Below are 14,270 nucleotides of genomic sequence, written 5' to 3'. Positions count from 1 at the left end.
GACATAGGCCAGCAACCTGGTGCCGAGATCAAACACACCAGGGTATGCAGCATCATTCAAAACCGTTTGCTTTTGGTGTAGTGAATGTAGCGTAAATTGACTCAGAAGAAACAATCGAGTACTCTCTCCAGGTGCTGTCAGAGCCTAGGAACAGCATCAAGGTAACAACAGACGTTAGGCTATGCACCTTATGTATAAGCCAAATCATGCAGTGTCGACGCCCCGACAGCAGCGTTGTTTTCAATGCCGAATACTGACCACTACAATAGCACGCTCGTTCACATCCAGCGCCGAAATGTCATAGTCGGGTCCCTCGCCAAAATCCAACGCCTTGATGACCTGTTGCTTTGCGAGCGAATATATCTGCAGCCTCTTGGGAGCAGACGTGCGATCTTCAGTACTGGTACTCGATCTGTTACGCCAAGAAAGGGACGAGAAGACAGGTCAGACCTTCAGCATCGCTTGAGCCATCGATGCTTTGGTGCTGATTATCATGATCGTGAGAAGAATAGCAAAAACAGGTGGTTCGTACATGATGGCCACCAGGGGCCGATATTGTTCGAACTGGTCGACTTTTCCCGGGGTGACTCGTGGCGATGGGAGGACCTGTCATTCATAGGACAGATTGAAATGAGAGAAATGTACCATAAACAGCTCAGAACAAGGCGCAGGTCGCTGAAGCTATTGCAGTGCATCTGATCATGCGGAAATTTATGGATCGGGGGACAGTGCAGGGAAGGAGACGGGCAGCGGGGAACAAAGGGGCTGAAAGGGAGCTTGCGCATACGAGTCGCCCATTGATGATCATTGCCGCGGCAAGGAAGAATCGATCATGATGATGATGGTGATGATGATCATCATCATCATTATCATGGGACGATATGATGGTAGCCTGCCCCGTCTCTTCTCCAACGGCATCGATGAACATCAACTCAGAAGGTATTGCCTCAAGCCGCTCACCTTGAGGAACGAGACCTCGGTCTCTGAGTTACGGATGGATACGATCTCATGGATGTTGTCTGGGTGAGTGATATCCCAGATCTGGAAGCCGTCCGCATAGCCGAGCAAAAGACAGAACCGCCTACCATTCGAATCAAAGAATCAAAAGGCGTGCCCGAGTGAGTGAAGGCGCCTCAGCAGATACCAGGCATATCCACACCCATATTGCTTTTTGCGCTATAAGGCTCTTGCTCCCTGCTCATGGGTCATGCTCCTGTGTCTGCTCTTTGCTTGCCCAGAGATGACTCACTCAGAGCAAACGTTGGTGATGCTGAACAGGCGAGTCCTCCATGTTGTTTTCGTATAGTCCTATTCCTGAAGACATTGCTACAGCGTGGTGTTTTGTTGCGTCCTCGTGCGTGTCCTGCCTGGATGTTTGCCGTGAATAGTAGATCATATCTCATAATTCCCATGTCTGGACCGTGCGCATCCTGGTCGACTCTATGAAGCGATGGAGAGACTGATTATAGCTGTACATACCGAGAGGTCCTGCTCTTGGTGATACTCCCAGAGTCGATCCAGTCGAATGCTGAGAAGAGGACGACGTCTCCGTTAGTGAGGATGCAGACGTTGTCCTGGTGACCGCCAAGAAGAGGATTCGTAGAGCCCTGTGCTGCTGGATAGTAATACGGGTTAGCGGTGTTGGCGTTCATGGCTGGGGCTGAGGGCGAGGAGCTGAATCCCCTGGAAGGCATGGAGAAGGACGTGGGCAGAGTGTTGGCCACGTAGGACGACACCCCGGTCAACACTGAGGACAGGGACTCGAGAGCGGATGGATCCCTAAGAGAAATAAGGTCGGCAACGGGGATACAAAATCAGTATTGAGCAAATTCCTATTCTTTTTTTTTTGCTGTGGTGGGCCTTGGCAGGGGGACGTGCCTGATGAAGACGGGTTCAGCTCGAACCCCAACAGCTCCCTGCTGCTGCTGCGGCTGCTGCTGCGGCTTTGGGTAAGGATGCTGCTGTTCGGCCATGGTGACAAGGGTCGGGGTAAGGGTGTCGGATGCCGGGTGCTGAGAGGCACTTGAACTTGGGAGGGGGCGTTCGACTAGAAGGACGCGCAAGTAACGTGTCCAGTACTACGATAGAAGAAGAAGGAGCGATGGCGATATGGAGGTGTGCGTGTGCCTGAGGTTTCGTTTATATCCGCGTGCGTGTATGGCGAGCAATGAAAAGTAAGAAAAAAAAAAAAAAAAAAAAAAAAAAGAAAGAAGGAAAATGAAGACAAGGCTAGAGAATGGGCGAGTGGGAAGAAGGAATGGAATGGGGAAGAGATGGGATGGAAGAAAAGAGGAGAGAAGGAATGGACGAAAGGGAGAAAAAGGATGCAAAAGGAACGTGAAAGCGAGCGAGGGAGCGAGAGAGAAAGAGGTTCTTTTTCTGTCGCCTTCTCCTTCTCTCCCTCCACAGCATTCGCCTGCATGCACAAACAACTGCGGTCAGGTGGGCCCTCTGCATTTCGAATGTGCGGTCCCGGATCCTGCCTGACGTCAGGGATGACCTGCACGCCGGCACCGTTACACAGACAATCAAAACTGTCTATATATAGAATTTATTTCCTACATTATCCTTCGAGTCTACCGCGTTGGACGCCCTGCGGGTGCGAAGCTGAATCGAACCCGCTCTGCAGAGGCGCGCACAAATGGCGTTGCTTTGGCCATTCCCTGCGATGTCCTCCATTCATCCCACAGCTGCAGGACCTTGTCCTTCAGTCGCTTGCTCACAATCATCCAGCGCAGCCGACAGTAGCAATACAGGTATTCCTGCGTCATAAGGGGTCGCGGGCCCGTCTGCTGTCCGTCTAATGCCCTGCTGCTTGTCGCTTCGTCTTCGCCCAGCCGCCACTGTGCACTCTGCTCAATGATATCCCGCACGAGACTGAACACCTGATCCGCCGATATTCCCTCGCACGCATTCAAATCCAGGCGTTCCAAATGATGAAGCCTCGCAATGACCGCAGGCCAGCCTCTGTTGGCAAGCGTCTCCCAATTGCCCACCAACTCAACGTCCTGTAAAGTCGTAATGCGCGTCAGATTTTGGATGGCGGGCTGCTTCTTCAAGGATCGACCCGGCATAGGGCCTGTAAACCCCAATCGGATTCGGCACAAGCGAGGGCAACCAAGCAGTGATGCAAAATCAAACGTCCATGCCACCTCGCCTTCCAGATCCAGATCGGTTAGCCGTCTAAGAATGGACCCCGACCACGATATTGGAATTGTCGACAGCTTCCCTCCGAACCATGATCGAACCGTAAGAACCTCTAGGGTGGAGGCAAACAAATCCACCGCTTCGTTGACAGCCGCGATCACATTCTGTCCCAGGCCTGCAAGGCTAATCCTTCTCATCCTGGCTCTTTCCCAGTGTCGGTTGCCGATCCCGTTAGAATCCACGTAATCGGTCGTTGGACGATAAAAGGTCGTGGCCATTATTGACGGCGACGATGCCACATACGTTCCACCAATTCCGTATTCTGGTCTCCATGCCTTGAAGAGATCCTTTTCTCCAGTATATAAACTAATCTCCTCAAGCCTCGAATACTGTGTCAGGAGCGTCGACATGTTTCCGCTCAGCTCTAGCCTCAGGCCGGGATCCTTGTTCTGGTGCAGCAGCAGAGATTTAATCCGGTGTGTAGGGAACCGATCCAGAAAACGTACTGCATCTGGCCAATATTGGACATCCAGAACTTCAAGTCGATCGCCCATCGCCTCCACGAGCTCAACAAGTCGACTGGATGGTTGCCTCTCAAATGCAACCGGCCTCTGTTCGATCTTCAGCTCGCGCAGTGTCCCGAATAATCGCTGATGGTCCCAGATAAATGTCAGCATCCGATCGAGTGGAGTCATGGCGTATCCATTGGCAGATCTTGCGGCGCGATTGGTGTGCATGGTTCTCTCCAGTTCCAGATCCTCCTCATTGAGTAGACAAAAGTCTGTTCCAAGAACCTCGAGTCTGTGCAGGTTGGACATCCAAGCTAGTTTAATCCGAGGTACTAGGATCGGCATATTGACCACTAAGGAGGTTAACTGGGGCGAGAGTCTATCCATCATAGCGAGGTCAATCTTGTTGCGGGTCTCGACCATGGGCCGATACCAGATCACGTTCGCCATATAGCAATTGGGGATGGAAGGGAAGAGAGTCATGAAAGTTTCGTGCAGCATGGGGTCGTGGAACATGTCGGTATAGTACGACAGATAGTCGACAGTCGAAGGTGTGGGCAACGCTGGGACTTCGGGTCCATAACGAGGCAGTCTGGAGACAATGTTGTCGCCGTTGTTGCCGTTGTTGCCGTTGTCGCTTTTGTTGCTGTAGCGAGTATCCGGATGCAATCGCGAAGAGTGGATGAGTAGATGTACCAAACTGTCGTATCTCCTTGTGCGCTCGACGACTGACCAGTGGCAGCTTGGCTCCTCGTGGAGCAGGCGGAAGGGACTGGCATAGAGATACGAGACGGCAATGCGGAAGAGGGTTGAGTTGGTGAGGAGCAGGGCATGCAATGTGGCTCGTTCATGGCGCAGATATGAGACGATCAACCAGAGACATTCTTCGGGCAAGGCTTCGGGCATGGCATATCTTGAGGCGAATGGTCTTGTGCAAGTTCAAGTAGTCGCCATGGACACCAACAATACGAAAGACTTGAACGTGACTTGCAAAAAAAAAAAAAGACCCCTTCATATCCTCCCCGTAACTCGCTCGGTTTGATACGCGGTTGGTGGGCTAGTTTCTCGACCCCCAACCTCATTTCCCACTTCACAGCTCATTCCCCGTTGTCTTCCTTCCAACGGTTCATCCTCATCGTGCTATCCTCGTCCGCTCGCCCCTCTCTCCACAGCTTTCAACTATACACGTCGCCAACAGAATGTCAGGAGAGCCGACCAACGGTAGCACCAGCGGCTTCGGCAACGGCAGCAGCACCAGGCCCACCTCGACCATGGACACCGTCGGGTCGTTGACCTCTATCAAGGTCCCGGTCCCGGATACCCCCATCCACCTCGCGGGAATCCTGCAGTCCACGAACCATAGCTCCCGCAGGCTCGGCATTATTTGCCACGGAGTCCTCGGTAAGGGTGTAAGGCTGCGCGGAGGTAGAGTATAACCATCTAGATTCACTTCCTCACCAGTACAAAACACGCCTTCTGCATGTATGCGCTTCCTAGGCCACAAAAACTATCTCTTTCAACCCACACTCGCCAACATGCTCGCTCCATACATGGACACGTTTCGGTTCGATTTCCGGTAAGGGGAAGCGAACTCATACATTTTCGCAATACTTAACCGAAAAGATGACAGCAAAAATCAGGACATGTGGAGAGGGCCTGTGTTACCAACGATCGCCCGAGCTCACCTTTCCCGTGTCAAAACATAGAGGCAATGGCGATAGCGAGGGACAGATGGGCTATTCCAACTGGGACGACGACCAAGCGGATATCGACGCCGTGGTTGCCCACTTTGAGCGTCAGGGCTACTACATCTATGCCTTGATCGGTCACTCGCGAGGTATGGAAGGGTGTTGAATTGAATATATAACCCTATTATCCTAGCTTCGTCCTGATTCGCACAATGCTCACCCACTTTTTGCTATGGGTGATCTATCTAGGAGCCATTTCGTCTTTGAACTATGCCGCGACTTCAGGTCACGTCCCATTGATTCCGTACATTGTCGCCCTCAGTTCCCGTTTTCATATGGCGGACGTCAGGCGTAAGCACGGGTCAGAAACCATGGCTCTGCTGGAAGAGCAGGTATGCGATTTATCTGCACCATGTACTTTTCTCCTTTGCAAAAGTTATTCAAAGGAAGCTATTCTGATCCCCATACCATTCTCGTTTAATTACATTTGTAGGGCCATTTTGACTGGCACGCAAGGGCTGCCGGAAAGAATGTCTCTCTTCGCGTTACTCAGCAACACTTTGACGACTTTCTTAATTTCGATACTGCGGCAGGTAAGATCATCATCATGGGACGTTGATCTGCTTTATAGAGACCATTGACAGCCAGCAAGCGCGTTCTCTCAGGAATGACACCCACACGGCCTTATTTCTTTTACTGTAATAGTGGCCCATATTCCACCCATGACAAACATTCTCTTGGTCCATGGATCCAACGACGATGTAGGGGTTTTTTTTTATTGTTCATCGCCAAAAGACTCGGCCCTGCGTTTGGTGCACCTACCCATACCTACATTTTTTAATGCATTGGTGCTATTCTAGGTCGTCCCAGTGAAGGACATTTGCGATCTCCAGTCTCATCTCTCTCATGCCAGGACCGCTCTGCGTATCATCACCAATGCAGATCACAATTATAAGAAGCATTACAAGGACGTTTCTCAAACTGTTGCGCACTATTTCTCAGCCGAGGGCCGCAAGGAGGAGTGGTCGCGACGGGTCCTGCCGAACTGGAAGTCCTGGGTCCATGCTGTAGGAGGAGTGCTCAACTTCAGAACCGTGGGCGATATTTGGATACCCTCGCCAGCGGATGGATTTGTGCATTATCTTCGTCCCGGGATCATCTATCGTTGCGCTGAGTATGTTTATTGCTATGGGGTCTGAAAACGCGTAAAGAGTGCTTTGAAGCACAAGATCGACCCGTTCTCAACCGACAGCGCATTGACACTTACCTTCATCTAGCATATCTAAACCCACACCCGAAGGCATCAAGGTACTTGAGGCTCTCAACATCACAGACGTATTCGATCTTCGTTCCAATTCGGAGACAGAGCGTCGAGGAACCTTGTAAGTCAGTTCCCATATGACGAACAAAGCGAATGAATACGGCGGAGCAAATGACGTTCTAGCATTACAAACACGACGAGAGGAGGACATCGCCCTAACAACAAACAATACTTCGCCCCTCCACCCTTGATATCCTATAGCGAGTCTGAGAAGTTGAAACGCCACCATGTACCAGTGTTTTCAGAAATCGATTATTCGCCGGCGCAAATCGCTGTTCGATTCACAATGTATCTTGGAGGCACAGAAGGATTTGCCCAGGCATACATGTCCATGATGCCCAATATCAAGCTGTATTTCTCGCCAATTCTGGAACATATTGTCAAGAAACGGACGCCGTTTATTGTGCATTGCACTGCTGGCAAAGATCGCACCGGGATTGTCTGCGCGCTGCTACAGATGATTTGCGGAGTAGATGAGGAGCAGATTGCCTGGGAATATGAGTTGACCAGCCGATGCATGGCTAGTAAGTACATCCCTTCGCTTACTCTTCATAAAATCCGTCTACATTGTCAAAAGATTTGGTACATTAACAGAAACGCTTTTACATTTATTTCGTGCTGTATAGTCAAGGAAGAAGACGTCAAGTTCTTGAAGGCGGCTATCGGAGGAGATTCCTCAGATGAAAAGATCCGCAGCGTTCTTTCAACCAAGTAAGGCTACCAGTCATTTGTAATTTTTTTTTTTTTTTTTTTTTTTTTTTAATGCTTCTATATCTTTCATTTCAAACTCTCTTACACTCTCTCTGAATTTTTTTTTTCTTTTTCGCTTGTTGTTCTTGCAACTCATAGTGAGGAGTACATGTTCAGGTTTTTGGAAGAATTCCACGCAAAGTACGGGACGATCAACGACTTTTTGATGAACGAGCTGGATATGACCACGGAGCAGATCAACGATGTCCGAGACGCCCTGTTAATCAAGATTCCTGTACCTCGTGCAGTACTTTGAAGACTTCTGCTGTCAGAACGATACATACCTAGATGAGGAAAAAAGCAAATAAAAGGAAGTACTTGCTTGAGTAAGAAAAAAAATAACGACGCCTAAGCTCAAGGCATAGATGGACGATTTTTTGAGTGATCTGCAGGTACAAGTCCAAAAGACAGACAAAAAATGTAGCAAAAGGTATCCGAAAACCCGGATTTGAACCAGGGACCTAGAGATGACAGACAAACTACAGTCTCCCGCTCTACCAACTGAGCTATTTTCGGATATTCAAACATATTTTAGATCGTATATATATCCAATTTTTTAACATTACCAAACATACGGGACCCAGATTAGGATGCTTTTTGGGGTGTTTTGGGGGCGTTTTGGGGCTCTGAAGAGCCGAGACAGAGACCAGCAGAGGAACCAGCAGACAGGGAGCGAAGGAAGGAAGATTATGTACAAGCAGGACTACAGCAGAGCCAAGAGATTCACCCAACACGACGCGCCGAAGCGGAGGAAGCAATGGGAGTCGCATTCGAACGCAACGAGTATCGGAAAGAAAAAGAGTGGGCATTGGATCTGGATTAGGAGACGTGTATCGCGCAACAGGTCACGCAGGAGTTAGGTTAGGCTAGCTATGCGACATGGGTTATGAATTTGACGCCTCAAGCCAACATAGTTGGTAGGGGATGCGGCTCTGCCGTGCATGGAAGGCATCTATGGCTTCAAGGCCTTTGCGGACCATGCGTCTTGTGCTCATGGGGATTTATGTTAATAAAAAAAAAAAAAAAAAAAAAAAAAAATCGGAAAGAAAAAGAGTGGGAGGCCAACGAGAACAGCAGGATATGGCGGAAACACAACGAAACAGCTACGAAAGTGCACAGGAGAAAAACGGAAGCAGTACGAAGGAGGCAGGCACAGGTTAGGAGAAGATTGGAGGAGAGTATCAGGAACACGAGGCAACAGACACGGGATCACAACTCAAACCGGCAGCGGCTTAAACGTGAGGCTGACAGGCGAAGTGCTGACAGGCGGCGAATACAGCGGCGCATGAGGAAGAGGGAAGCAAGCAAAAATGCGAGACTCAGGACCAAACTGCGCGGCAGAGATCCAGGATTGGACAATGGGGCACTTCGAGCAAGGCTCCGTACTCTGGCGCGGGAGCAGATGGATGCAATGCCAACGTTACGCTATAGAGCACTGCCAGACGATACGCAACGTCCGATAGGAGACACATTCGGGGTCAGTATTCCAGCAGCAGTGTTGCGCCACATCCAGCAACAGCGTACCCGACTGCAAGGACTGGACAAAGTTGTAATGTTTTCGGACGGTTCAATGGAAGAAGCAGGAAAGCAGGGTGTCCGAATAGCATTCGGCGTGGTAGCGCAGGAAAATCAAGACGCCATGCACACAGTGGTAACGGGCAGGATCGCAGGATTTGCTTCATCGACTAAAGCGGAGCTTGCAGGGCTTTTTGCAGCAATCCTGGCCAGTCCAAGGAACACGCCAACAACCATCTACATTGACAACTCGGCTGTGGTAACGCAATTTAAAGCCTTGGTGAGTGGGAGGCAAGGAAGCACGGAACGCCAAAGGCTGCGGTTGACTTACGCGATCTGGTGGTCGGCAGTGCACAACGCATATGTACATCAAGGAGGGAAGATCAAGGTGGAGTGGATCAAAGGGCACGCAGGCCATAAGGGCAACGAGGCAGCGGACAAGGCAGCAAAAGAGGCGCACTTCAGTGACCTTTGGGCCATCAATGAAAAGGAACACAATGACATCCAGTGCCACGCCATGTTCAAAGGCGCGGTCGTTGAGGGTGATCTGAGGCAGGTACTTAAACGCCAATCAACGGTAAGGATGAACGCGTTATGGACAGAGCAGAACAGGACTAAGGAAAACATCAAGGATTGGAACCTGGTGGACTGGAAAGCAACACTGCACATCATTCACAACGGCAACACACCGAAGGGATTATTCACTAGCCCTAACGATTGTCAGCGTCGTGCGCACAGGATCAAGAAGCTGCACGGAATGTTGCCGACGCTGGCGTACATGAAGCAGTGGCGGCCGGATTTGTATAGCACAGACACCTGCAGACTTTGTGAGGTGGATAAAGAGGACACGCAGCATCTATGGCGCTGCGAAATGACGATGCAGCAGCAGCAGGACGGTTGGCAGGAAGCAATCGAGAAGGTCAACACAGATGGACGTAGAGCATGGAATAAAGAGCGCAAGCTGTGGGAGACGAAGCAAAAGCAAGCCAAGGAGCGAGGACAAGCCGCGAGAGGACAGGGACCAAGCTTCACACAGGTGACAGACAAGGCCATTTGGACAGCACTCAAGAACAAGGTCAAGGGAGCTTCTGCGATCCGGCAAGCAAGCATCACACTCGGCCGTGTGGAGGACGAGACAAGGGACAACGATCAAGGGGCCTGGACGGTTCAAGATTTGTACCACGGACTGACACCAACGGCTCTCGCCAAGGACTGGGAGAGCCTATTCAAGACGACCACCTCGACCGCGAGGTACATGGTCGGTCGATTCGTCAAGGCCATCGAGGAATGCGGACGGACAGAAATCTGGAACAAAAGATGCAAAGTCACCGTCGACTGGGAAAGAGAAAATGGGATCACTACCATGAGCAAACGCGCCCGGGGACGCAACTGTGTTGGAGAGCACAGACGTAGTGGTAGTGGTTTTGTTGGATCCTCCAGGAGACAACGACGTGCATTGGATGTGAAAGAGATCGAGGAACGAGCGGACAAGCGAGTGCTGCAAAGCTGCATGCAGCAGGTGGAGCTAAACGTGATGGAACGCACCGGCAACTGTAAATTTTTGATGATTGAGGAACGCGGCTAAAGGATGACCTTCGCGCACAACAGGCCAAGTAGGGAGCAGGGCTCAGTCACCGACCCCAGGCGGGGTCGAGTTACCACTCATGCTGACTGAGATTGTGAAGGGGATTGGAGCTGCGAGTGACCAGCAGCGGCGCGGCAAAAGCCGTTTATTAGAATATTGAGCACCCTTTACTATGCCTCTAGCAATAGGGTTCCCTAGTCTAGAGTCCCTCACTAATAAATCCCACATATCCTCGTGGGTTCTAGTTATCAAAAAAAAAAAAAAAAAAAAAAAAAAAAAAAGTTTTGGGGCTCTGAAGAGCCAATGAAGCCATCTGTCGAGTCAAGGGAACGTTCAGACCACAGTTAATAAATCCCATGTCTTTGGGGATTCTCGTTAAAAAAAAAAAAAAAAAAAAAAGCACTGCGTCTGGGGGTTGACCTATTTGGAAGGTCAACAGAATGGAAAGGCAAAGCGAGAAGAAGATGAAGGAAAGAAGAAGAGGAAGGGAAAAAGAAGAAAGCGAATGTTTATAGAACGCGGTACTGCCACGGTAGCGTTTGCACAGCATGGTGATAAATAAAAAATGAGCGCGAATTGTTGTAGCGCGCTTTTTTTTTCTCTTTTTACTATATGCTGTTTGAGCATGAAAATTTATGTTAATAAAAAAAAAAAAAAAAAAAGCTGTTTGAGCATGAAAAAAAAAAAAAAGTATCTTTCCAAGTTATTCTGCGATCGATTGATTAGAGGCATGTCGTTGAACAGCGGAGGGGCAAGGGATAGGACCAATGTGAATGGACACAGATAAGATCTGGATCGATCCACGGGGGGAGGGGAAACAAATGAGTGTGCTGAATTCTGCAGCAGGATCCATTGTTGAAGGACCTCAGGAGAGCAGCTCAAACCGAACAGGCCATGGCGTACAGCGCCGCGGCTACTGGAACCGGCTGTTTAAGGAGGCGACGTGTAGCCTGTGTCTGTGGCCAAGGAAAGGAAAGGGAAGGGAAGGAAGGAAGCGCCCTGAGAGTCGAGTCGACGGGACGGAGGATGCAGCGGTGGGACGGGGTGTAACACGCGGTGAAGACATTTCCAGTTGCCGGGCCTATTTCGATCGATTCAATTCCATACAGAGAGAAAACCCACGCCCAATCTTTTCTTCAATCTTTTCTTTTTCTTTCTCTGGCCTGCAGCACTTCCATTTTCCATTCTCACACTCCATTCTACACTGCATTACACTGCACTACACACACATCCATTCTCATTCTCATTCTCATTCTCATTCGCTCCCTCTGCTCTTCTGCAAGGAAACCAGATCTCTTGTCTCATCCTTTTCTCTCATTCCTCTTTTATTGCTTTGTTTTGTTTCGACCATCCAAAGACCCCCTTTGATTACCAGCGGTCCTTTCGCAATTTATAAGCACTTCCCTCCCCAGTGCAACCCTCAGCACATCCCTCAGCCGGTGTAAGCATGCATCCTCCTCAATAGCACCTACCGCTACCACTGGTCACAGAGGGGGGCGAGGTCGTGTCTAGTGAACCTGAATAGAACACAGAGGCCCCTTCCTCATCTCTTGTCCTCCAAAAGTCGCCCGTCCCTCTTTTTTGCAACGTTTGACCACCATCTTTTATGTTTGCTGCAGTAAACAACCCCAAGAATGACGAAGAACTCACCCGTTATCGTGGCTATTGTCTCTCTGTTCTTCCAGTCTATTGTCCCTGTTGGACTAGTGCCAGTACCCGCCTCCGCAAGCAAGGCTGTCGCAATGGGCGTCGACATGATCGCTCTGGATGAAGGGGCCAAGACTCCTCCGCGGAGCGCCCGAAATAAAGGTAGATTGCAATTGATGATGATGAGGTTCCTGTGTGGTTGCTGGTCCTTGTTTGATATGCATTTTTTTTTTTTTTTTTTCGTCCGATGCTCAGCCGCATGTATATATAATGCTCATCAAGCCCATTCGTAAATGATATCTGCTATTTATCAAAAAGGTGTCCTTGTTGAGCCAAACACTCCGATGGGAACGCGCCGAAGTGATCGCATCCGGAAACAAGTATTGAAAAACGTTGGCAAGGATGGTACGTTAGAGACCTGCAGGGCATATTGGCGTCTCAATCTTTTTTTTACAAAAAAAAAAAAAAAGCCATGCTAAAAATTCATGATCGCCTTTTTTTTTTTGTAGATATTGGCGAGACCATAACGACACCGCGAGGATCAAGCATCCATTCGATACTACCCAGTCATTTCGAGTTTCTCAACTCGCCTTCACCCAGACGCGTGGAGCTGGATCAGTTCAAACGGAGACTGCAGTTCAAGAGTGGCGTCCGGAGCAACCTGATGCTGACAGACGTATACAAGTCATTCGAGCGCAAGGAAAAGATGAAAGAATTCCACGAATACCAGCGAGGAAAACGACAGACAGCTCAACTAAAGAGCCGCGGATGTAGCGTATTTTATCGCTTTGCAATGAAAGCGCTTTCGCACGCATGTATTCAAAATCGGAAGTATTCATCCATACTGATATCATACAATGGCTATTTTATACCAATAGTGTCCTTGCCCGCGATTTCAAAAACTCGGCAAACCAGTGTCTTGACACCCAGCAAAGAAGGCGAAGCACCACAGGTGCAATTTGTAGCCCGCCACAACTTGCGACCACGACCATTACGGGTGTCTGTCAGTGATGATGTGGATGCACTGCTTAGCACCCCAGTGAGGAAGGGAACAATCGAGAAACGAAAGAGTCAATACAAGCGGACAAAGTCGCATGGATCGTTCGATTTTACTAGCTGGAAGGACCGTGATGAGGCCTGGCGGTCGAAACGGTTAGCAAATTACATGTCCTCCTCGAAATTGGCACGGGAGGCGACTTTATTCAAGAAGCGGAAACGTAGGTTTTTTTTATCGATCAACTCGACAGTTGCAGGTGTTGAACTGTACAAAGGCAAGACACTAACCGGGAATGAGCTTTCTCTTGCGGGACACAATAGTCGAAGTTTGCGGATGGGGCAATCCACAGCGGAATCTTGGAAACTATCTCAGCATCTGCTGGGACTATAATCCGGATCTGGATGCAGAGAAGGATCAATCACTACCAGACCAAGTTCCCTGCATTCTTAATCGCCAAAACGCAGAGGGAGTTTGTGTGGAATCGGGAGTCATTTACTATCCTCAAACGATCGACATTCCCGACAAAGTGTACCTCACTGGATATTGCTTCACAGTCCAATCCGAACTCGCCCTGAAGTACGAACAGGCGCAGAAGGTCTTGTTTGACCAGGCCAGCGAGCTCGTGCACCAATCCTTCTTGCAGTACAACATGGATCTCTCACTGGACTCGAGTCTCGACGACGAATTCACGATCGATTTTTTTGTTTCGTCGGCACCTTCAACAGACATGGGCCAGATCAGGGTGCGGGGCGTGACACAGTTTATTTTTATGAAGGCCTATATCTATGTCGACAAGATCTGTGTCGCTCAGGAATACCAGAAGATGGGGATCGGCGCGTTTTTGATTGATCGACTGCACAAGATCGCCAAGAAGAGGAACAAGGACATTTTGCTCTACGCCCTCGGACCCGTCGTCGGGGTCTACAAGAAATGGGGCTTTGAGTACTGTAAAGAATGGCCCCCGATCGAGGGGGACATTGGTGCGATTATGAGGAAGCGAATCAGGACCGAAGGGGTCGTCGACTCTTATGTTGGCCTCGAGTGGGATGGCACTCGATTCTCATAGTCCTTTTTCAACAGGCGCCTTCTTCTTAATGGTTTTTTTTTTTTT

General features: G+C 49.7%; 4 protein-coding genes and 1 non-coding gene across 5 annotated transcripts; 2 read left to right on the top strand and 3 right to left on the bottom strand.

The window, feature by feature from the left end:
• Positions 1 to 760: 760 nt before the first annotated feature.
• On the bottom strand, positions 761 to 2,191 carry BC939DRAFT_51716 (uncharacterized protein). The gene is made up of 3 exons (XM_051561165.1): positions 1,879 to 2,191; positions 1,480 to 1,779; positions 761 to 1,081 (listed from the first exon to the last, which is right to left on the bottom strand). Exons 1-3 carry the CDS (start codon positions 1,971 to 1,973, stop codon positions 928 to 930), a joined length of 549 nt encoding a protein of 182 aa, XP_051415198.1. The 5' UTR covers positions 1,974 to 2,191; the 3' UTR covers positions 761 to 927.
• A 366-nt stretch (positions 2,192 to 2,557) lies between these two features.
• Positions 2,558 to 4,693, bottom strand: BC939DRAFT_443087 (uncharacterized protein). Its single transcript, XM_051554485.1, has one exon. The coding sequence runs from the start codon at positions 4,560 to 4,562 to the stop codon at positions 2,577 to 2,579; it is 1,986 nt and encodes a 661-aa protein (XP_051415197.1). The 5' UTR covers positions 4,563 to 4,693; the 3' UTR covers positions 2,558 to 2,576.
• Positions 4,694 to 7,746, top strand: BC939DRAFT_526601 (protein-tyrosine phosphatase-like protein). The gene is made up of 11 exons (XM_051561374.1): positions 4,694 to 5,057; positions 5,154 to 5,232; positions 5,363 to 5,493; positions 5,594 to 5,736; positions 5,838 to 5,937; positions 6,050 to 6,105; positions 6,205 to 6,518; positions 6,622 to 6,726; positions 6,867 to 7,189; positions 7,292 to 7,376; positions 7,515 to 7,746. The coding sequence occupies exons 1-11, from the start codon at positions 4,856 to 4,858 to the stop codon at positions 7,669 to 7,671; spliced, it is 1,695 nt and encodes a 564-aa protein (XP_051415196.1). The 5' UTR covers positions 4,694 to 4,855; the 3' UTR covers positions 7,672 to 7,746.
• A 102-nt stretch (positions 7,747 to 7,848) lies between these two features.
• BC939DRAFT_t49 lies at positions 7,849 to 7,931 on the bottom strand. Its single transcript has one exon. It is a non-coding gene; the product is annotated as a tRNA-Tyr (tRNA).
• A 4,218-nt stretch (positions 7,932 to 12,149) lies between these two features.
• On the top strand, positions 12,150 to 14,225 carry BC939DRAFT_500621 (uncharacterized protein; the record flags this gene model as incomplete). The annotated part of the gene is made up of 5 exons (XM_051560062.1): positions 12,150 to 12,324; positions 12,481 to 12,567; positions 12,672 to 12,932; positions 13,041 to 13,379; positions 13,480 to 14,225. 5 exons carry the CDS (start codon positions 12,150 to 12,152, stop codon positions 14,223 to 14,225), a joined length of 1,608 nt encoding a protein of 535 aa, XP_051415195.1.
• Between the last annotated feature and the right edge of the window lie 45 nt (positions 14,226 to 14,270).

The sequence above is a fragment of the Gamsiella multidivaricata genome (assembly GCF_025024155.1).
Source record: "Gamsiella multidivaricata strain RSA 2152 chromosome Unknown BC939scaffold_13, whole genome shotgun sequence".
NCBI lineage: Eukaryota > Fungi > Mortierellomycota > Mortierellomycetes > Mortierellales > Mortierellaceae > Gamsiella > Gamsiella multidivaricata.
Note: the sequence above shows the minus strand (reverse complement) of the source record. Positions and strands in the feature narration are given on the sequence as shown.

What these genes read in the sequence shown, in the direction of transcription:
- BC939DRAFT_51716 (XM_051561165.1), bottom strand. Translation starts at nt 1,973, where the DNA reads ATGGCCGAACAGCAGCATCCTTACCCAAAGCCGCAGCAGCAGCCGCAG. An exon ending in GCTGAACCCGTCTTCATCAG is followed by an intron (nt 1,780 to 1,878) that starts GCACGTCCCCCT and finishes TATTTCTCTTAG; the next exon opens with GGATCCATCCGCTCTCGAGT. An exon ending in ACCAAGAGCAGGACCTCTCG is followed by an intron (nt 1,082 to 1,479) that starts GTATGTACAGCT and finishes TTCGAATGGTAG; the next exon opens with GCGGTTCTGTCTTTTGCTCG.
- BC939DRAFT_443087 (XM_051554485.1), bottom strand. Translation starts at nt 4,562, where the DNA reads ATGCCCGAAGCCTTGCCCGAAGAATGTCTCTGGTTGATCGTCTCATAT.
- BC939DRAFT_526601 (XM_051561374.1), top strand. Translation starts at nt 4,856, where the DNA reads ATGTCAGGAGAGCCGACCAACGGTAGCACCAGCGGCTTCGGCAACGGC. An exon ending in TATTTGCCACGGAGTCCTCG is followed by an intron (nt 5,058 to 5,153) that starts GTAAGGGTGTAA and finishes TGCGCTTCCTAG; the next exon opens with GCCACAAAAACTATCTCTTT. An exon ending in ACAGAGCGTCGAGGAACCTT is followed by an intron (nt 6,727 to 6,866) that starts GTAAGTCAGTTC and finishes GATATCCTATAG; the next exon opens with CGAGTCTGAGAAGTTGAAAC.